General features: G+C 41.1%; 1 protein-coding gene across 1 annotated transcript in view; it reads right to left on the bottom strand.

Annotated features, from left to right (window-relative positions):
• Positions 1 to 206: 206 nt before the first annotated feature.
• zdhhc9 (zinc finger DHHC-type palmitoyltransferase 9) overlaps positions 207 to 23936 on the bottom strand; it is a 125730-nt gene continuing 102000 nt past the window's right edge. The window contains exons 3-9 of the mRNA XM_070881965.1: positions 20676 to 20834; positions 17689 to 17826; positions 12349 to 12397; positions 9109 to 9211; positions 8118 to 8221; positions 6961 to 7048; positions 207 to 587 (exon numbers count right to left, since the gene is read on the bottom strand). Of these exons, the coding sequence (XP_070738066.1) occupies positions 363 to 587; positions 6961 to 7048; positions 8118 to 8221; positions 9109 to 9211; positions 12349 to 12397; positions 17689 to 17826; positions 20676 to 20834 (866 nt within the window). The 3' untranslated portion in view covers positions 207 to 362. The remainder of the gene's footprint in view (positions 588 to 6960; positions 7049 to 8117; positions 8222 to 9108; positions 9212 to 12348; positions 12398 to 17688; positions 17827 to 20675; positions 20835 to 23936) is intronic.

Below are 23936 nucleotides of genomic sequence, written 5' to 3'. Positions count from 1 at the left end.
TATGTAATACATGGGTAATAAATAGAAAATTTATCAGTCACTTCTTTTGTAAAATTTATCTGTCACATTTTTGAATTTTGAACTAAAACAACAAATGAAAGGACAGATTTGGCCATGAATAGGTAAATTGGCCTTGAAAGGTTTCTGAGCAATTTGACCCCCTCTTTAACAGTCCTAGTCTGTAGTTACTCCTCACTGCCCCCCCACCCGCCACAAACTCCTTCATATAAAATGTACAATACTGATCAGATGGAAATTGCAGTGTCAAATCAATTTGCACCTTAGTTTAGCTAGAAGAACTGTCTTCCAACTTCTTTTTTGCACAGAGTCTTCTTTTTGAACTTAGTCCAGGAGCAAATTTATTAGAAGGCATGACCCCGGTGTGAAGTTTCTTTTGTAACTGCATCTCTTCGCAGGGCTGTGCTACCAGACTGCATGTTTAAGTCCACTGACGGTGGAGATGGAAGTTGCGTGTTTGTGCCAGGTGATCGTATTGTCTCTTTTCCATCTGGTTCAGTTTGTCCAGGTACTAAGGGATTTTCTTTTACTGGCGCCTGTTCATTGGGTATCAATGGAGCTCTACTTGCCTGATAGAGAAGAGACATCATTCAGAAAGGTTACTATTGCAGCCTTATCTCACATCAAAATGATCCTGATAAAATTTGGCATGATTTTTATTTAAATTAACATGTGTGAATGCACATATTCAACTACACTAAATTCTGCATCCAAGGGGCTCAATTTTCCCCAGTGATTTGCATGTTGTTTTGGAGCAGGCTGGTTTTTTGGCCTAAGTTTAAAAAAACAGTTTCCCCAATCAATTTACACCAGTGTAACTCAGATAGTTATGATTTTTTTTCGGTAGTTTTTTTTTTCCAGCCAAAGGGGACATAACCTGCCACCTGCGCCAATTCTGGTCATTTAGGCAAGTTTGGCCAATTGAGAGTTACTCCAGTTCTGCTTAGGCCAGCGTATGTGGTAGAAAACCTTCTGGAGAGTTAAAGAAATCGACGCAGGTAAGCAAATCAGCGCAGGTAAGTGCAGCAGGAAAGGTAAGAGAGAGGGGGAGAGAGAGGTGGGGGGGGGCAAAGTGAGGGAGTGAGGGGGGGAACAGCATTTCAGGTGTAGTTAGGTGCGGGGTCCAGGATGGAGGAGGCCATTCGGCCTGGACTATGGGCAGCAGCACAGACCGGGAGGCCATTCGGCCTGGGTTAGGGGAACAGACCGGGAGGCCACTCGGCCTGGGATAGGGGTGGGGGAGCAGACCGGGAGGCCATTCGGCCTGGGTTAGGGGCACAGACCGGGAGGCCACTCGGCCTGGGATAGGGGTGGGGGAGCAGACCAGCAAGGCACTGAGAGCCAGGGTCGGCCGGGGGAATGGACCAGCATGGCCTTCAGCCAGCGCTAGGGACCGGTCCAGCAAGGCACTCAGGGCTGGGGGTGGGGGGGAGGAGCGGGACTGGCAATGGCAAGGGGCTCGGGGTGGGCTAGGGAAGTAGACCGGCAAGCCCTTCGGCCAGGGAGTGGGACCGTCTTTAATAATTGGAGGTAAGTTGCTGCAATATATTTTAATGTGTTTTTAAGTTGATGCAATGTGTTTTAATGTGTTGGGAGCTTTGCAGCTTCAGCTCTCATTGTGTCCATGGTTACCGTGGCAACCCAATCTTTTTGGCGCAGATCAAAGATCGAGTGGAGGGTAGCCAATGTAACCCCACTTTTTAAAAAAGGAGGGAGAGAGAAAACAGGGAATTATAGACCGGTCAGCCTGACGTCAGTAGTGGGTAAAATGATGGAATCAATTATTAAGGATGTCATAGCAGTGCATTTGGAAAGAGGTGACACGATAGGTCCAAGTCAGCATGGATTTGTGAAAGGGAAATCATGCTTGACAAATCATCTGGAATTTTTTGAGGATGTTTCCAGTAGAGTGGACAAGGGAGAACCAGTTGATGTGGTACATTTGGACTTTCAGAAGGCTTTTGACAAGGTCCCACACAAGAGATTAATGTGCAAAGTTAAAGCACATGGGATTGGGGGTAGTGTGCTGACATGGATTGAGAACTGGTTGTCAGACAGGAAGCAAAGAGTAGGAGTAAATGGGTACTTTTCAGAATGGCAGGCAGTGACTAGTGGGGTACCGCAAGGTTCTGTGCTGGGGCCCCAGCTGTTTACATTGTACATTAATGATTTAGACGAGGGGAATAAATGTAGTATCACCAAATTTGCAGATGACACTAAGTTGGGTGGCAGTGTGAGCTGCGAGGAGGATGCTATGAGGCTGCAGAGTGACTTGGATAGGTTAGGTGAGTGGGCAAATGCATGGCAGATGAAGTATAATGTGGATAAATGTGAGGTTATCCACTTTGGTGGTAAAAACAGAGAGACAGACTATTATCTGAATGGTGACAGATTAGGAAAAGGGGAGGTGCAACGAGACCTGGGTGTCATGGTACATCAGTCATTGAAGGTTGGCATGCAGGTACAGCAGGCGGTTAAGAAAGCAAATGGCATGTTGGCCTTCATAGCGAGGGGATTTGAGTACAGGGGCAGGGAGGTGTTGCTACAGTTGTACAGGGCCTTGGTGAGGCCACACCTGGAGTATTGTGTACAGTTTTGGTCTCCTAACTTGAGGAAGGACATTCTTGCTATTGAGGGAGTGCAGCGAAGGTTCACCAGACTGATTCCCGGGATGGTGGGACTGACCTATCAAGAAAGGCTGGATCAACTGGGCTTGTATTCACTGGAGTTCATAAGAATGAGAGGGGACCTCATAGAAACGTTTAAAATTCTGACAGGTTTAGACAGGTTAGATGCAGGAAGAATGTTCCCAATGTTGGGGAAGTCCAGAACCAGGGGTCATCTCTAAGGATAAGGGGTAAGCCATTTAGGACCGAGATGAGGAGAAACTTCTTCACCCAGAGAGTGGTGAACCTGTGGAATTCTCTACCACAGAAAGTTGTTGAGGCCAATTCACTAAATATATTCAAAAAGGAGTTAGATATAGTCCTTACTACTCGGGGGATCAAGGGGTATGGCGAGAAAGCAGGAAGGGGGTACTGAAGTTGCATGTTCAGCCATGAAATTGAATGGTGGTGCAGGCTCGAAGGGCCGAATGGCCTACTCCTGCACCTATTTTCTGTGTTTCTATGTTTCTACCCACAAAACTAAAGGACAGGTTAGGATGCACCAAAATTAAGAAATCCAACGGGGAAACTTTAGAACTTTTTTTTTGGCGTCCTTGGGCCCCAGAAATATGGGCATACTCTTCAAGTATGTCAAAAAAAGCTTTGGGGAAAATTAAGCCCAAGGTATGTGATCCAAACACTAAATTATTGATACTTTCTTCCCATCATACTACACTCCTGACCCAGATTGCATTTACTAATGTAAAATATAAAGCAAGGAATGCTGTACATACACAATTGTTGCAACAGTATCTGAAAAGAAAAGATTGTAAGACACATAATATTAATCTGATTTAAACAGAAATAACATTCCCTCTATTATTTAGATTTTTGTCAAATGTGCTTTTAATACATTAATGTCTTATACATTTTTAAAGATACTAGAACCTGCAATGAAGGAACATAAAAGGAGGTTGGTCTCTACCAATATTTCCAGATTAAACATCCAGACTTTGAGTGACTTGTATGGTCTAGTGAAACTGCCATGCTGGCATGGACTGCAAAGGACAACTGGCAGCACTTCACGTATTTCACAATATTCAGTACATTGATACAATTAAAATAATTAGTTGAGAACATGCAGTGCAGCTCAGGAAATTCAGGAAACATAGGTGTACATGGATGGAAGAGATGTAGATCTTGAGAGATGAAATTGGGGCAACAAAAAGAGTGATTATGAATTTCAAACAACCAACAGCTTTGTGTATTGCGTTATTTCATGATCCTACTTGAATAAGAGAGCCAGCGATATAAAGAATGTGAGACAGAGCTTGTGTGTGTGGGACAGAGACACAGGTGGACAGGCAGGGAGTGTGAGCAAGTGCAAAATACAAGAGATGAGTGCGACAGAGCGAGAGAGAGCATAGAAACATAGAAAATAGGTGCAGGAGTAGGCCATTCGGCCCTTCGAGCCTGCACCGCCATTCAATGAGTTCATGGCTGAACATGCAACTTCAGTACCCCATTCCTGCTTTCGCGCCATACCCCTTGATCCACCAAGCTTGAATGAGACACACAAAGCGTGCCCGTTCAAATCAGGTTATTGGTAGGTACCTGAAAATGACCATGAAAGCTGCTGGATTGTGATTAAAAACCTCTATTGGCTTACTAATGTTCTTCAGGGATGTGAACCTGCCACCCCTACATGGTCTGAGCTAATTGGGACTCCAGTCCAAAGCTGTGAGTCGAATTTTAATGTCAGCAGGGTAACTAGGGATAAGTAATAATAATTGCCTCGTCAGTGTGCTCACACCCCAAGAATAAAAATTAAAAAGAGACCAACAGAGGACAAAAAAAAATAAGGAGGGAAGAGAACTTGTATTTATAATGTCTTATCACATCCTCAGGACATCCCAAAGCACTTCAGAACAAATTCATTGCTTTAAGTGCACCCACATATGTAGGCAAACACAACAGCCAATTTACACACAGCAAGATTCCAAAAATAACAAACGAGTTAAATGACAGCTAATTTTTTTTGGTGGTGTTGATTGAAGGAGGAATACCAAACCGTTTTATAAATAGCACATTGGGATCTTTAACACCCACACCTGAGCCGGCAGACAGCATCAAATGCCTAATCCAAAGACAGCAATGTAGCACTCCCTCAGTAAGGCACTGAAATGTTAGCCTGGCCTATGTGCTCAAGTTAAGAGTTACATTTGAACAATGCAGTTTGAATACCCCTCAGAGTGACTAAAGTAAATATTGGTCCCTTAGAAGATGAAAAGGGGGATTTAATAATGGGAAATGTGGAAATGGCTGAGACCTTAAACAATTATTTTGCTTCCGTCTTCACAGTGGAAGACACAAAAACCATGCCAAAAATTGCTGGTCATAGGAATGTGGGAAGGGAGGACCTTGAGATGATCACTATCACTAGGGAGGTAGTGCTGGACAGACTAATGGGACTGAAGGTAGACAAGTCCCCTGGTCCTGATGAAATGCATCCCAGGGTATTAAAAGAGATGGCGGAAGTTATAGCAGATGCATTTGTTATAATCTACCAAAATTCTCTGGACTCTGGGGAGGTACCAGCGGATTGGAAAGCAGCTAATGTAACGCCTCTGTTTAAAAAAGGGGGCAGGCAAAAGGCAGGTAACTATCGGCCGGTTAGTTTAACATCTGTAGTGGGGAAAATGCTTGAAACTATCATTAAGGAAGAAATAGCGGGACATCTGGATAGAAATAGTGCAATCAAGCAGACGCAGCATGGATTCATGAAGGGGAAATCATGTTTAACTGACTTACTGGAATTCTTTGAGGATATAACGAGCATGGTGGATAGAGGTGTACCGATGGATGTGGTGTATTTAGATTTCCAAAAGGCATTCGATAAGGTGCCACACAAAAGGTTACTGCAGAAGATAAAGGTACGCGGAGTCAGAGGAAATGTATTAGCATGGATCGAGAATTGGCTGGCGAACAGAAAGCAGAGAGTCGGGATAAATGGGTCCTTTTCCGGTTGGAAATCAGTGGTTAGTGGTGTGCCACAGGGATCGGTGCTGGGACCACAACTGTTTACAATATACATAGATGACCTAGAGGAGGGGACAGAGTGTAGTGCAACAAAATTTGCAGATGACACAAAGATTAGTGGGAAAGCGGGTTGTGTAGAGGACTCAGAGAGGCTGCAAAGATATTTGGATAGGTTAAACGAATGGGCTAAGGTTTGGCAGATGGAATACAATGTCGGAAAGTGTGAAGTCATCCACCTTGGGGAAAAAAACAGTAAAAGGGAATATTATTTGAATAGGGAGAAATTACAACATGCTGCAGTGCAGAGGGACCTGGGGGTCCTTGTGCATGAAACCCAAAAAGTTAGTTTGCAGGTGCAGCAGGTAATCAGGAAGGTGAATGGAATGTTGGCCTTCATTGCGAGAGGGATGGAGTACAAAAGCAGGGAGGTGTTGCTGCAACTGTATAGGGTATTGGTGAGGCTGCACCTGGAGTACTGCGTGCAGTTTTGGTCACCTTACTTAAGGAAGGATATACTAGCTTTGGAAGTGGTACAGAGACGATTCACTAGGCTGATTCGAGAAATGAGGGGGTTACCTTATGATGATAGATTGAGTAGACTGGGTCTTTACTCCTTGGAGTTCAGAAGGATGAGGGGTGATCTTATAGAAACATTTAAAATCATGAAAGGGATAGACAAGATAGAGGCAGAGAGGTTGTTTCCACTGGTCGGGGAGACTAGAACTAGGGGGCACAGCCTCAAAATACAGAGGAGCCAATTTAAAACCGAGTTGAGAAGGAATTTCTTCTCCCAGGGGATTGTGAATCTGTGGAATTCTCTGCCCAAGGAAGCAGTTGAGGCTGGCTCATTGAATGTTTTCAAGTCACAGATAGATAGATTTTTAAGCAATAAGGGAATTAAGGGTTATGGGGAGCGGGCGGGTAAGTGGAGCTGAGTCCACGGCCAGATCAGCCATGATCTTATTGAATGGCGGAGCAGGCTCGAGGGGCTAGATGGCCTACTCCTGTTCCTAATTCTTATGTTCTTATGTTCAACAAATCTCAATGTTCAGGTGCAGAAGCAGGCCATTGGGTCCAACAAGCTCATTTCTTCTCACCAAATCTATCACTTATTTTTCCAGAAATGCACCCAATTGCTTCTTGAATCCATTTATATTGTCTACTCCATGACTTTCCCTAGTAACCTCTTCATACTAATGAAAATGCTCTTCCTCGGCTTTGCTTCTTAATCCTAGTTTTCCAATTTTTAAATTGTATCCCAAATACCTAAACTACAGAAATATCACATGGGTCTTACCGTTGTTTGTGGCACTGTGCTTGCAATTTGGTTCGCCGTGACTGAAACACCAGCCTTGTCCTGAATGAGCCCTCTCCTGTCAAGAACACTAAAAAAAAATGCACTTGGCATTGATTCCTAATTAATTTAAAACATTTATTCCCTTCTGTTGCATAAGCATAGTAGGTGGGAGGGGGGAGACAGAGAGAGGAAATCAAACAAAACAAGCATACAAACAGCATTGACATGGGACACAATGTGGCATTATTGAGATAAGGTGTTGTCACATTAATGGCACCATATTATCCAATCTTCAACCAGCTTTAACAGAATGGAGTGCTTACAAAAATGCCCGAAGCTGCATTTCACAAGATTAATCTTTTCAGAAGGATATGAGATAGATAATTCTCCATATTTTGAGTTCTGCCCAATATTCAGTTCAATGTTAAAGTACTGTCAAAACACATTATGCAGTTTTTTCTTTACCCCAGTAAACTAGAGATACTTGCACAAAAATCTGATGTAAGCCTGACAGCAGGAAACTTGCACACAGCAAGGCTCTATGAACAGCAAATAAAATTAATGACAGGTTAATCTGTTTATTTTTGAAGGTGTTTGTTGACAAGAAATATCAGCCAGGGTACTGGGAGAATTCCCTGCTCTTCTTTGAATATTGCCATGAGATCATTGATATCCACTTGATCCACCGGAATAGGAAGACAGGGCCTCAGTTTATCATAATCAAAGGATAGGACTCTGACAATGCAACAGGCAGTTCTTACTCTGAATGAAAATCAGAGAAAATAACTCCAAAACTACATATTTCTGCAAAGATTTCTACAATTTCAGTGAAAATTGAGGAAAAATTTGCAGCTGTAATATAAACAAAAAAGCATTTACTTTAACACCTTTTACATCATCCGAACATCCCAAAGCTATTCACAGCAAATAAATGACTGTGTAATCATTGTTATTATATTGGTAAACGGGCAGTCGATTTGTATACAGTAATGTTCCTCAAACAGCAGTGAGTTAAGTAACTAATCTATTTTGGTGCTGGTGGTGGAGCGAATGTTGGCCAGGACACTGAAGGAGCTCCCTGCTCTTAACTCATTCAGTATTTTTGATATTATATCTGTCTTTTGATTTTAAACACTGTACAGAAAGAGTTCTCTTACCTTGGTGGCACTGGCCCACAGAGGATCTCACAACAATTTTTTAATACACCATCATGGCTGTAAGGGTTATGAATTCCATTTTTTCCTGACCAAGAGCCTTTAATCTGTGAAAGACAATTCACCGAATTTTTAAAAAGAGTAGAATTCCCACAAGTGCAAATTCTGAACCCTCTTTCACGTGCCCAGCTGCAAGAACTCCACACACAATTCAACCAACATAAATGATTAGGCACAACATGTGCAGCGCGTGGATCATTCGATGCAATATCATCTATTTACAACGAAAGGCAATACACTCTTACTGGGAAAAAATCAACACGGTAATCACTGCTACACTGCGCCCTCCATGTAATATTAACCTCAGTTTCAACAGAGTACCACCCATTGAATAAAAATCAACTAAGGTGACTCTCAATTGAAAAGTTAGACTTGTCTTATATTTTAGATGTCAAAACTATGCTTGAAAATACTGGAAGCAGGATTTAACAGCTCATGTTTCGATCATTACATCTCAGATTTATGCATAGACTCAAATCTTGCAGCTACAGGAATTAACATTCACCAGGATTTTAAAGTAATCGGATGCAAAAGAAAACTAGCTAGCATTATACTGCATAATGGCAATACCTTGAAAGATAAAGCATCAAATTTGACATCAATATCAACTGCACCGAATACAATTTTTAAAATAAATATCAGTTATAAGAGTGGTTACTTTTACATCGACAGGGTTATTGTATTTACAATGCAGCTCATCAGAGAAAATTCTTAATTATGTGGTAATTACATTAAGTTGAGATTATAAATCGCCATATTGCTAGCGACATTCAACAATCACTGTCAACAATCATCAGTCTCTGGAGGAAAAGGAAGTATGCACTCATTACAATGTCAATTTTATAATATCTTTTTGTGGTTGGTTAGTAGCGGTTATATCCCCAAAACCGAAAGTCACTCATACCCATTTCCCTGTTGTATACACTTTACTTACATCTTCATTGGTAGTCTGGTTGAGTGCAATAAGATAGGTGTGAAATCCAGACAGACCAATCACAGACCATAGTGTGAAGAAGCAGATCACCACTTCTAGTACCGTAATGGAAGTGTTAAAGAATGTCCAATCAATAGAAAACACACTTTCATGCAGTTATGACAATATATTTGCATTTATATAGCCCTTTCAGAGCATTTCAAACAATGAATTAATATTGTTGCTGTTACTTAGGTAAACAGTATTACTTTAATTAATATAGCATTTCCATTCAATAGTAACATCAGCTTTTAATATCAAAGCAATTAAAAGGACAATACTTGATGCTTATTTGCAACAACAAAAAATATTGATTTTTAAGGTATTCAAAAGTAGCGAAATCTCATCCTCAGATTCAGAAGGGCAGACTTGGAGCCGAGCAGGAAAACAGGACCAATAACAGAGAGAGAAACTTTAATTCAAGTTCAAGTGTTACAAGAGCACTTAATATTTTCAAATATGAGTGATGTTCCATCCTAATATCAATACTAACTTTCCTTATGTATAACCGTTCTAAATTCACAACACACAGTACAACATTCTTGATAACTGCTCAAGATTGTGAACTTGTGCTCACTTTTATGCACCATTTCAGAATTTTGAAACACCATCGCAAAACATCAGCCACAGACACTTGAAATTTTACTGGGGTACCAAAATCTTACATTTTTATATAATTGATTTCCATCCCTCTTAAACAGAATCAGAGATCTATCAAAGCTTTTTGTACAAAAGTAATATGGTCAATCTCAGTTACATGGAAGTTCCTGACAGGAGCAAATGCTCATCAATTCACAGCTTGTTACTGACTTTGTCCTTACTAGTAATGGAGTGCATGCATTTATATAGTGCTTCATCATATTGTTGGAAACGTTTTAAAGTGCCTCACATAGTACTCATGGAGTATAGTGAATTAAGAAGCCAAGCATGACAACCATTCTGTGTCAACAACGTCCTACAAATAACAATGAATGATAAAAAAACTTTTTTTGGTGGTATTTATGAGGGAAGAATATTGGCGAGTATGCTGGGAAGGCCTAGTGCTACTGGGCCTTCAAGGTTTACCTGCGCTGACCGATGAGACTTCAGTTTTGTAGAATCACACCCAAAGGGTAGGACGTTTGACAATGCAACATTCCTTCAGCATTGCACTAAGGTAGATAAGGGTAATGCAATAGACGTAATATATTTGAATTTCCAAAAAGCCTTCGATAAGGTACCACAGAGTAGATTCATGACTAAGGTCAGAACATGTTGAGTCAGGGGACGAGCAGCAGAATGGATAGCAAGCTGGCTACAAAATAGGAGAGAGAGAGAGAGAGTTGGGTTTAAAGGTAGTTACTTGATTGGCAAAAGGTGGGAAGTGGTGTGCCACAAAGATCGGTGTTGGGAAGACTATTCACCCTGTACGTAAATTGAATTCCGGAATCAGAAGTACAATTTCAAAATTTGCAGATGACACCAATTGTGGGGGGGGGGGGGTGTAGTTAATACAGAGGAGGACTGCAACAAAATACAGGAAGACATTAATAAAGTGGCAGAATGGCTGTGTAAATGGCAAATTAACTTCAATATAAATAAGTGCGAGGTAATATATTTTGGTAGGAAGAATAAGGAGGCCACTTGGAAAGTAAGTGTCTAAATGGGGTAGAGGAACAGAAGGATCTGGGGGTACAGATTCACAGATCACTAAAAGTAGCTTCACAGGTTAATAAGGCCATAAAAAGCAGCAAAGCTTTTCTAAAGGGATAGAATTGAAAAGCAGAACTGTTAAACTCTTGTATTGAATCTTGGTTTGATCCCACTTGGAGTGCTATGAACATTTTAGGTCTCCATATTATCAAAAAAGGATTTAAAGGCACTGGAGGAGGTGTAAAAACGATTTACTAGAATGATACCAGGACCTAGAGGTTATGCCCATCAGGAGAGACTGAACAGGCTAGGAAAGTGAAGACCGAGAGGTAACCTGATAGAGATCTTCAAAATTATGAAATTATGAAATGGTTTGACCAGGTAGATGTAGATAAGATGATTCCACTTACGGGAGAGACCAGAACTACGGCTCATAAATACAAGATAGTCACTAATAAATCCAATAGGGAATTTGGGGACATGTCTTTACCAGAGTGTGGTTAGAATGTGAAACTCACTGTCACAGGGAGCAATTGAGGTGAATAGCATTCAAGGGGAAGCTAGATAAGCACCTGAGGGAGAAAAAAATAGGATATGTTGATGGGGTTAGATGAAGCTTGTGAGGAACATATACACCAGCGTGGGCCTGTTGGGCGAAATGGCCTGGTTGTACTGTCAATACTTTGTAATAGTAATGCACTTGATCAGAGACTCAGCAGAAGACAGTGAGGCAGAAACTGAGTAAATCAAAGTTTCAGTTCCTAAAGAATTTTGAGCAGCAGATTAATGATCCCATCTTGGCATTTGTAAATGGTAAGCCATTCATCCCTCATCTCATAAGGCCAATTTGATGTATGATTCAACTAAATACAAGGTATTTCAAAGAAAATATCATGTCCTTTAACCCACTTCCAGGTGTTCAGGATGAGAGGCATAACTGAAAAATGCCATCTGAATGGATCAGGACAGCTGAAACTATAGATGCAATAGCCTCTCACTCAATGTATTCAACTTGTGTACATCAACACTGCACACAGTCTACTTTTCTTCACAACTTTCTACTCTCTTAAATGTGCTCACTCCTTGCTGGATTACAGTTCATGCTGTCAGGTGCACTTTGATAGCTCATTCAAGTAGCCTTCTTTGTACGTGAACCAATTGGTTGCAAGTATGCTATTTTACCATAGGGGCATCATCCCCAAATCCAATTATGCTCTCCCCACATATTGCCACACACACACTTCCAGAATCAGGAAATGGTAACACTGGTGAGTTTCTCCTTCCATGCCCATAGAACTCAGGCCAATTGTAGAACCTCAACCAACACCAGTGGAAATCAACTAACTCAGCAGAGACCACTGATCCAATCTCAAACATTGTCCCATAATACCTCGCTTCCTCACCCATAGTTTTCTTTAAAGTAACCAAGAAACTGCATATGAAATTGCAAAAATCTTACAGGTTACCATGCAACACAATATTCAAAATCCTAAGCGACACAGGTTTACACAACATCTGCTCATAATTTCAGACACAGGTGCATGTTTTTAACTCCTTCTCAAAGGATATGTTCCTGGTGTATCCTTCAATGTGTTTAAAAAACCGTTGTCCACTGATCCTGTTTAAAAAAATAAAAAAAAATATTTGAACAGACAGGCCAGAGATAGAAGAAGGAATGCTTCTACATTACAAAGAGACAGAAGTGGGGGAAAAGACTGGTTAAAATAAAATAGGCCTCCAGGGTGGGCATCCCATCAGAAATTCATATTTGACACATTTATACCATAAAAATGCCAATTTGTGGTATTTTAAAAAACAAGAGCAACATTTAAATGGCAACTTCCTGGATTTTGAAAAAGACATTGATGGTAGAAATCTTAGCAACAAAAAGAGGGCAAAATCTTCTCGTGTAAACTGCGTCTTAGTGAGCAGATGATTGCTTCCATAATGATCACATTTATACTTTAAATTTTGTTCTGAGGATAACATTTAAAAAATCTAATTTGCAGGTGTGAATACAAGAATGGTTTTATGGTTTATACTGTTAAAAATTACCAATGGGTAAAGTAATTATTTGGGCAGGATAAAACCATCAGTCTATCCAAACTGCCCATTCAGTAATCACCTTCATTTCTGTGAAACCTGCATCATTTGTAAAATCTAATGACTAAAATCAAAATTGCTACACCAATCAAGATGGCTTTATTTTACGAACAGCCAACAGAATCGTCACAAAACAAAATGGGAAAACACTTTTTTTTAAATGATTTGCAACTTTTGTGCGGTATTACTAGTAATATTCATGCATTCTTTCCATTTTAAACAGAGCTTTAAAAAATATCTGTGTACTAAAGATATTGGCCTGGATTTTGAGATAGTTACAACAGTGAGGCTATAAGCACTCACTTATTATGGAGTAAATTGGACAGAAACATCCAGCGTCCACAAATGCGTAAGTTAAACGCAGAAATCTGGACGTTGCTGTCTAATTTGCTTTGCCCCACCACAAGTATCGCTACACTAGTTAAAATCCATACAAGGGCTGTCATCATCATCATCATCATAGGCAGTCCCTCGCAATCGAGGAAAACTTGCTTCCACTCTAAAAATCAGTCCTTAGGTGACTGAACAGTCCAATACGAGAACCACAGTCTCTGTCACAGGTGGGACACACAGTCGTTGAGGGAAGGGGTGGGTGGGACTGGTTTGCCGCACGCTCCTTCCGCTGCCTGCGCTTGATTTCTGCATGCTCTCGGCGATGCTAAACCAACTAGTTAACCACTAAACATGCCAGAAAAAGTTAGAGCTTGTGCATTCAGGTGCAAGTGAATTTTTAGCAGCATGGGGTACTGAAGTTGCATGTTCAGCCATGAACTCATTGAATGGCGGTGCAGGCTAGAAGGGCCGAATGGCCTACTCCTGCACCTATTTTCTATGTTTCTATGTTTCTATGTAAACAACATCTCTGGCCTTGAAAACTTAATTTTACAAATGTGGAATCTCATTTGTTCAGAATTAAATTATTCTTGGAGATTTAAAAAAATATATATATCTTTTAACTTTTTCTTTGTCTCATCTCTTTCTCTTAATCCCATTTTTATTTTGCTTTCTGTATGTGATTTTACATTGAATTAAATATTCTAATTTATACTTCCTGGTTTAGACTCTGTCTCAGTGAGGATTCTTTAACCTGATTGGTTGAAGAGTCACGTTGTTGTTTGCCCTGTTCACACATGCCCTAGATCTCCTGTGCAGGGGGTCACGCTGATAATGATCTCTAGTAACCATAAGTTGCAGCTCAAAAAGCTCACGAAAAGTCTATGGGCAGCTGAAAGTGTAATGAACGGTGAGCAACATTCTTTCATCACTGACCGCAAAATATGGGCCATTAAATTCATTGTGGTGATACTGGACTCCTCAGAAGCAAGCTGAATATGTGTTCAGGTTTGAGTGGCACAAGGTTTAGTGCTCGTGTTGTGAAGCAGCAACGTCAATGTCAGGTAGTTCCACGTTGCTGCCACTTTATATCCCATATTGGCTGCACAGGGAGCTCCAGGACTAACATTTACAGGTGGGTCATTACATCTGGTGTGACAACTGCCAGAATTAATGTAAAAGAGAATCCACCTTCAGCAATGTCTACTGACACTAATACTGAAGGGATAGTCCTCTTCCAACACTCTTTTATACAAATCTACAAAAATCTGTAACCCTAGCAGACATTTTTTTTTTTTAAATGTCTAGACTTTTAGATATTATGTAGAATTAGTATTTTAATGTTGAGATTGCATGCCAGCTTGGCTCATTTGAAAATGTGGGTTCAAATCCCACAAAGATTTGAGTGCATAACCCTGGTTGACATTTCAGTACAGTACTAAGGGAGTGCTGAGTTTCTGAAGATGGTGATGTCCTTTGGATGAAATAATTTAAGTTTATTTATTTGTTCAAGGGATGTGGGTGACACCACATTTATTTTCCATTTTTAGTTGCCCTGGGGTGGTGGTGGTGGAGGTGAGATTACTTCTTGAACTGTTGCAATCCTTGCAGCAATGGTGCTTCCATGCCTTGTTAAATAGGGAATTCAAGAATATTGGCCTAGTGACAATGGAGGAACAACAATATGTCCAAGTGAGGATGGTGCGTGGTTTGGAGGGGAACTTGGAAGTTATAATATTCCTACAACATTGTTGCCCTGTACTTCTTGATGGTAGAGGTTGCAGGAGAGGGACATGCCGTCAAAGTAATTGTCAAAGATGGCTGCAATTCATTACCCAGTATTTAAGTGGCATGAATGTGCCTACCTATTCTAAGTCTGGATGCTGCCCAGTTCCTGGTGTAGGCTGGTATTGACTATTATTAAATGTCCTGTTACACTGGCATTTGAAGAAAAGCAGAATGATTCCCAGACATCTAGTCTAATATTCCTCCCTGAACCAATAGTATCAAGAATGGATTGACTGCTTATTCATTCACTGCTGTTTGTGGGAAGGTTCTGGTGCCACTTTGGCCCACATAACAGTAACTGCGTTTCAAAAATTTTACGGCTGACATCACATTTGGGAATTTTTAATCTTTATCTTAAAGGAAAGGATTTTGAAATAAGATGTGTTTTAAATGCTGTATGTTATTTCTTACAACTTTAAAAAAGCCACAGGCTGCAGCCACCAAGACAAAGGGGTTATTTGTGAATGAGCCAGATATTGAACATCAAGTAGATGAGTCAGTTTGTGGAATGTTGCAGCTCACAGTCTACTTCCAACTGAGACAATCAACTGACTAATTTCAGGTTCATTAAGCCAGGGTGGCTTCTATTCATTTTGAGGACAGCAAGAGATGATACGAGACCCATGCCCCAAAGGAGGAGGAGGAGGAGGAGGAGGTGGTGGTGAGGAGGTGGGGGGGGGAACGCAGAAGGAAGAGATGTACCACTATTAATGACAGGCCAACTTGTGATTTATTGAACAGGAAGAAGTCAGACAGACAGGCCTCTCGTATGTTGAGCACAGAGAAAAGAAAGGCACAGATTAGTCAGTTTGGTTTTAAATAGGAGATGTTAGCCTGGTCGAGGACACTGATGTTGGTGCGCCTGTCCTCCCAGGGGTTTTGCAGGATCTTGCGGAGACATCGTTGGTGATACACTGACCACACTCGATCAGCTTCGCTGGGCAGGCCACATAATTCGCATGCCAGATATGAGACTCCCGAAGCAAATGCTTTATGCGGAGCTCCTTCGTGGTAAACGAACCAAAGGAGGACAGCGGAAACGTTATAAGGACACTCTCAAAGCCTCCCTGGTAAAGTGCAACATCACCACTGACACCTGGGAGACCCTGGCCGAAGACCGCCCGAGGTGGAGAAAGTCCATCCGGGAGGGTGTTGAGCTCTTCGAGTCTCAACGCAAAGAGCATGAAGAAGCCAAGCGCAGGCAGCGGAAGGAGCGCGCGGCAAACCAGCCCCACCCACTCCTTCCCTCGACGAATGTCTGTCCCGCCTGTAACAGGGTCTGTGGCTCTCGTATTGGATTGTTCAGCCATCAAAGAACTCACTTTGGGAGTGGAAGCAAGTCTTCCTCGATTCCGAGGGACGGCCTATGATGATGATGAAATAGGAGACTGAGATGCAGGCCTAGACCTGGAGCTGGAAGCTAAGTTGCAGGTCAGTGTTTGCGGTTAGAAATGGACTAGGAAAATTGTGTTAAAAACAAGTCAGTCAACCACGAAAGAGACAGGGTATGTGGTTTATTATTTTGCATAAGGTATGTGAGGTTTATTGACAACTGTTACTCTGTATTTTCATTTGCTGTCTGTAAAATAAAGCATTTATACCAGCCTTGAAATTTCTTGGTTTCATTTCTTCTGTCTGCTGTGGCTCACCATTTTGGCAGAGAAAAGCATACAGGAAAAACTATTCCCTTAACTGGCTGAAAATGAGTTTATCGGGTAGCAAAACTCAGACCTAGCTGGCACTGGGCCATCGCAGACAGTGGTATACCTTTACGCGTAAAAAGGAGGACTATTGCAAGACAAGTTATTTCGTCAACAGTCAAGGACAGTGCTTACCTTGCAAATGCCCCATGCAAAGGTTCGGTTTGAGGTCTCCACATTTTATTAGACAAACTTATATCTGGATTCCCTTGGGGCCCCGTGCAATTGCACAGTCCCAACGCCATCCCTGCCCATAGTGCTATCGTACCCGGGAAGGAAAAACAACACAGTGGGGAAATGGACACTAAAACAAACCTACACATGCATACAAAATAGGTACTATGCTGTGCTACCAAGCTTAAATGCAGTGGAAACATTTTCACAGTAACAGCCTTATTGACTCTGATTGAACTTTTCAATGGATAGGGAAAGGAGCAGAGGATGAGGGAGAGAGAAGAAATTAAAGAGCAGCATAGTGGATCACAAAATAGCTTTCCACTTCTGAGGCAAAAGTCTCCCTTCTTTGCTGCCTGAAAGGGTGTTACGCACAATTAATTGGCTGGTCTCAATGGACACAGGCTACGCCAAACAGTCCCTATTTTGTTATTAAATTAGCTATCTCACTCAGGCCACAGATTGGTTGGTTTGGGAAATAGAAGTACACCACACTAGTGCAGTAGATGATTTGATGCACACTGTGGAGGTAGAACATAACCTGGGAGTGCCTGATGCAAATACTCGGTGCCCAGGCAAGAAAGTTCCATTCCCCATCGCTAATACTATAAATCGTGAGCAGAAAATTATATAATTTTTAAAAATTCAAATCAATATTCTGTCTGATTTGCACAGAGAAAGAAAGCCAGATGTTTCAGATGAACCTATCCCTTAAAAGAACAAGTTAATCAGATTTTGTATAAACCTAATTTTATTGCAAATGTTTTGGATAATAATGTTACAAGGTAATTCATTTCTCTTGGTTACTTACTCAGTGCCACATGTACAATATCAAAAGCAAAGATGTAGACGGTGAGGAATGACAATGATATGGTGAAGAGATAAAAGAAACGGTAATTCCTCTTTCCAACACAGTTTCCAACCCAAGGACAGTGGTGATCGAAACGTTCTGGGGGAGAAAAAAAATCAAAAAGTTTGCACACGTTTCTGTAATTTTTTTCGTGCCTAGTTCAAATTCTGCTCCCTTGTTACCAACTGTGAAGCAAAAACACATGGTAGATGCAAAAAGCCAGGTAGATCCCATCAGTCACATCACATGCAAAACACTGCTGGACCTACTCTGTAAAATGAATAAGCTACTCAAATTTAGCTTACCAACAAATTTTACAGCATGATGATCTGCCGTGGCTGTTTATTTTTTGATGGAGGTGGGAGTTGCTTTTACAATTGTACCCCAGCAGTTTTTGTGCATGTGTGTGCGCGCGTGCGGAGAATAAAAAACACAAGTGTAATTTGCCTTCTACATTAGTGAAGGGGTGAAATGGAATGATCAAGGTTATGACAGACATCCCAGCACAACAATGTGTAAGAATGTATTGCAGCATAAATTCATTGTGCTGCCCCGAAACTCAGGCACTCACTGCAATAAAGCTGTAAAAGTGCAGTAGTCTTGGATATCTTAATCAAGAGGCTACACCTCCTCCTCAATTGAAAGCAAGGAATAGAACTGAATTTTAATCACTGTAAATTATAGAATTTAAAAGAAACAACCTTTCAATTTAATTAATCGACTGCACAAACTAAATTTAATTTTGATGGTAAGCTTTGCTCTCAATGTGGTTTGTGTTGGGTTCATTATCTATTTACGAGCATCTAAAATCTAAAATTTAAAAGATAAAAAAATAATCATCGACTGTCTGTGATAGCCCAGTGATGCAGAAAACATAAGGCACCTCAATCACTACTTAAAAGCACTTTATCCAAAGAGAACGACTTAGTTGATGATGTTCTTCTGGGGTCACTTGTATCACGCTGAGCTGTATTCCAGAAGGTGAACAGCAACAGCCCTCCCTCTTAACTTTCCTTGGGCCCAAGTTTCCCGAATAAAAAATAACGGCGCTCACTTACCTGGACAACTATTTTTAATTGGCCCGAGCGCTGAAAATAAAAAACCATGCACACCTTCTGGCACAGGTGCTACCCGAGCTGATCTCGCAGGGCAGGGCTTGCAGTGTGCTCCAAAAAATGGGCAACTTATTGGGTGGCGGACCTTCGACCAGGGGCTAGCAGCGGCTGCAGTTGACGTCCTGGAGAATCGGGAGAAGACTGCATTGGATGGTTAACGACGACCACTCCGATTTGTCTGCTACTTTTTCAATCCTGCTAATTGTAAAAGGTTTCCCTGCATTTTGTGGAAGATTTTGGGAAGTGAGAAGATCGCAGGAGCAGCATTAATGGTAAGTTTACATTTATTTCTATTTTTATACATACCTATAGTTATTGTTTGCTTTTTAATTCCCTAAAAGTTTATTTATAAGAGACAGGGAGTCCCTTCGGCCGGTGATAGGATCGGGCCAGCGCGGATTCTCTAACTGCAGATAAGGGTTTTTCCTCCAGTGCTTTTCGGGTCTGTGCGCCAATTTTAAAAAATTTTGTTGGTGGGGAAAGTTTACCTTATGCACAGAAATGGCCGCAACCTTCTTTTACAGATACACCAGCGCCAAAATGCATGGAGCCAAACATTCTGGGCTTCAGCGCCAAAAAACTCACTGAGCAATGCTGAGCAAACTTGGGGCTCTTGTCTCTACATTTCTGCTCTCATCTAAAAGGCACTCACACTGCAATAGAGCTCTAAAGGTGCCAATATTCCTTGGATATCTTGATCAAGTGGCTGCATCTCCTTCCCAGCCTGTGTTTAGCATCCCTCCTCAATGTTCTCACCAATGGGAGGAAAAAGTTAGTTTTATTTGCTGCATTAGTGGTAGGAACAATATGGAAAGCTTGTTTCACCTTTCTGTATCATTGGCAATCAATACATTTTGTTGCTATAAAATCTTAAATAATCAATTTTTGTGTGTGAACTATGAGTTTGGAATTCCCATCAGCCTTTTCACTGAGCCATACAGTCTTGCATCATCTTTTTAGTTTCATTAATAAAACCAGCACTAGAATTTTCACATGATTCATAAATACATTCTTCTACTCTAATGAACAGTATAGCTTTCAGTTTTCAAGGTCATTTCGTAAAGCTGTGCTTTTATGTTGCTTTACAAATCTTCCATGGGAAAATGTTTACCTACATTTGTCAATTGCCAGCTTTTGTTCACCAGCTCAACCTTCAAAGATGATAGTACCACCACCTGGTAAATCGCAGCTATCATTGCAATATCACCACATTACAGAATTCTTGTCTCCTTGAAAATAATATATTCAACTACCCACTAAAATCTTCAACTACCCTCCACTTGGTGTGCACAATTAATAACTGCACAATGTCAGTGCAAGGAAATGGACCAGTGATCGATGTGGGTACCTATATTCATTGAAAGATGCTTCTGTTTGGATGTGTATAATCCATTATAGATGCACAAATTTTAAATCACAATTGGAAACAGCAAGCACAATGCCTTACTCAAACCACAAAACACATAGCCAAGTAATGACGAGATTTAAAAAAAATAAAACTTATTTATCCTAGTCTCAAGAATATTGCGTAGAGCCAGTTCACCTGCACCACATGAAAACCTTCAGAAGGAAAAAAACAGGGCAACAACCAGCCTCTAATGTGAATCTTAAATCCTGATTGTTGAACTTGAACACAAGATGGCTGAATAACAATAGTCTCTACTCTATTTGATTTTGCAGCAGATTTTGAGTGGTTTAGTATCTTGAAAGAGGAGCAGTTAGTGGGAGATTCCTTTCCTACACTCAAAATTAATGAAGCGACTTACATCCATCTCTAGTCAGACTTCCCATATTATTTTAAGCACATTTCAACAGAATGAATATCCTACATACCAACACAGTTATCGCAGACACTACAGTGGGATGCCCGAGGTGGACGGAAGATCTTGCATGTGTAGCAGTATTTCAATTTGATGATCTGGTTGTTGATCTGAATATCTTTGATTCTCGGTGGCGGTCGCTGGCCTGCTGGGACATTCCCATTGGATGCCTCTGGAGATTATGGTAAACAAACACGTACATCTGTTAGATAACAGTATCAAAAATAGTTAAAACATTTCAGTGTCAATTTAATTTTGTGTTAAAAAAAGTCAATGAAAAACAAGGCAATATATTTAATGGTGTAGTGGAATACATGCTACTGACACAGACCCACTAGCAACCTCTAGATTAGAAATCAGCGTTCAGATTTTCACTCAACTGGATACAAAATACAAATTTGTTGAAGATCACAATAGTCCCCAGCTCTCAGTATTTTCCATCATCCCTTTTTTTTAAATATAAAAGACAGTAACTATCTGCCAGAATTGCAAATCTTAGAGATGTACAAATAACATTAGAATCTGTTTTCTGTATATGTACTGTTAGATGACGAAAGCTGTACCTGCAGATTAAGCCCAAGCAATATTACACAAAGGTAGAACTTTAATTTTTATGCTAGTGAAATCTATTTTCTCCAAATGGTTTTTAATTTATTGCAAAATCATAATCATGCTGAACAAATTTTCAGAGCTTCACAAAATTAGGTTCTCGAACAAGGAATCAATGCCTCCAGGAGGGGAGAAACTAGCAAAAAAGGAAATCGAATAACACTATTTGATTTTGTGACCATATGGGAAGGGAAGTAAACAGCATTCAAACAGATCTGGGCCAATTATAACGGAAGGATTTTAATGAAGATAGATCCCTACTTGAACAGGAATCAGCAAACATGTACACTGGATGGAATGTCCATTAGCAAGATATAAAAGGATTTGCGTGCAATTATTGATCATTCACTGAAAAGTTTCAATTCACGTTCAGCTGTTAGCCAATCTAATCAAAGACTAAGATATAACTCAAGATATTTGTCTAGAAGTCAAAAGAAGTTATTTTAACTTTTCATACATGCCAACCTAAAAGGAAAACTGGCAAAAGCGGATTACATTTTAAAAAAGCTGACCACCCCGCCCCAAAGAAAACCAAAACCTCAAACCTAAGTAATTATACTGAAAGTGCATGGGGACAGAGGTTTATAACCAAAGCTACATATCGAAGAGGGGTACTGGGAGCCTGAAGTTGTTAAATGAGTCAAAAGTATAAAATTCAAAATAAAATTTACTTGGGCGGGGGGCGGGGGAAAAGAGACCTGACTCCCTCAACCTCCAACAAAATCTGGATTTTCACACTATTTGTAAATTCAAAAATACTGCAAAATAAACCAATTGCAATTTTTAATCTAAAATGCACAAAACATTTATTTGCTCAATTTTATTGACAACCATTCCAACCAGTGTATATTAAAATTCAGAAATTACTTATTTTTCTGTATGCTTTAAAACTTCTTTCTCTCTATAGCAGTAGATGGGCCTATTACTGAAAAGTTATTTTTTTAAATTGCCCAACAAACCTGGTCTTGACCATTCCAGCCAGGAGCATGGGTAAGTTTACAATTTTATATACTCCTTTCAAATGCTATCCACAACTGTTCCCCCATGCCTGTTGATACATTCCTGGGAGGATAGGCACACTATCAGCGTCCTCATTCAGGCTAACATCCCCAGCATTGAAGCACTGACCACACTCGACCAGCTCCGCTGGGCAGGCCACATAGTCCGCATGCCAGGCTCGAGACTCCTAAAGCAAATGCTCTACTCGGAACTCCTTCACGGCAAACGAGCCAAAGGTGGGCAGCGAAAACGTTACAAGAACACCCTCAAAGCCTCCCTGATAAAGTGCGACATCCCCACTGACACCTGGGAGTCCCTGGCCCAAGACCGCCCTAAGTGGAGGAAGTGCATCCGGGAGGGCGCTGAGCACCTCGAGTCTCAACGCCGAGAGCATGCAGAAATCAAGCGCAGACAGCGGAAAGAGCGTGCGGCAAACCAGTCCCACCCACCCTTTCCCTCAACGACTATCTGTCCCACCTGTGAGTCTGTAGCTCTCGTATTGGACTGTTCAGCCACCAAAGAACTCACTTCAGGAGTGGAAGCAAGTCTTCCTCGATTCCGAGGGACTGCCGATCATGATGATGATGATGATGGATACATATCTGGGGGTGATGAACATGATTGCCAGAAATTTTTTAATTTTTTACATCAGGAATGGTGTATTCTAGTTCATTTTAGACACTGTTATACTTCACAATTGCTGGCTATCCAATTATTGGTGCAGTAACTTACACCAGTCTATCACTTCCTTCAGAAGCTAAAACAGTCACTCCCCCCTCCCCTACAGTTTAAACATTCTACCCACTCGAAACTCTCCTCCTCAGTAGATGGAGGCATTCTATCCCATTCTGCAGACTCAGTTCAGTGGAATGTCAATTCCTCCAATCCTCCCAATTCATGGTGGTGCTTTTTGTCCTCACCCCAAATCAATTCAACAACAAACTCTTCTGTCTCCCTCTCAGGTCAAACTGGCAGTCGATCTTCCCCCGTTCCCCCCACCCCCCAATACATGCAGGTACTCTTTAATTCACTCGATCTGTGGATACACATCCCTCACCACCCTTCCCCCACACACACAAATAATCTACACTGGCCCCCTTTCCTCGTCTCTCCACCCAAGTAAAATCTGTTGTTCTTAACATCATTTAGGGAATAGGGGATAGGGAATAGGGATGGGTCGCTGAGAAGTGAGAGAAAGAAGTCCGCAAAGAGTAAACCAGAATTATGACAGATCTGGACCAAATATGTGTAGACATTTTAATGAATAAATAAAATGTAAGCTAACACAACACTTATGGCTATAATATTGAATGGGAGTGAGGGGGGGGAGGGTTGCGGGAGATCAATGAGAGAGAATTTGCAAGGATTATTTTGTAAAAAAAAATGCTTAAAAAACCACAAGCACAATTCACTTTTTTGTTACACACTGCTGGTGTCAATAAACGTTAATGGGCCACGTCTCAATCATGCAAACCAGCTGCCGGACCTGCTAACATTCCCCTACTCCCGAGTCCGAGCAGTGGAAGTCCGGGGGAGGCCTATAAAAGGCCCAATGTTGAGGAGGAGCCAGCTGATGCAGCTGCAGCAGGGAGAGAAGGCAAAGAAGAAGTAAAAAGAAATCGAAGAGTGATGTCACAGCCAAGGGGGTAAGCGATTGGTGAGTAGT

The sequence above is a fragment of the Pristiophorus japonicus genome, chromosome 6, assembly GCF_044704955.1.
Source record: "Pristiophorus japonicus isolate sPriJap1 chromosome 6, sPriJap1.hap1, whole genome shotgun sequence".
In the NCBI taxonomy this organism is placed as follows: Eukaryota; Metazoa; Chordata; class Chondrichthyes; family Pristiophoridae; genus Pristiophorus; species Pristiophorus japonicus.
This window is presented reverse-complemented; position numbering and strand designations above follow the sequence as displayed.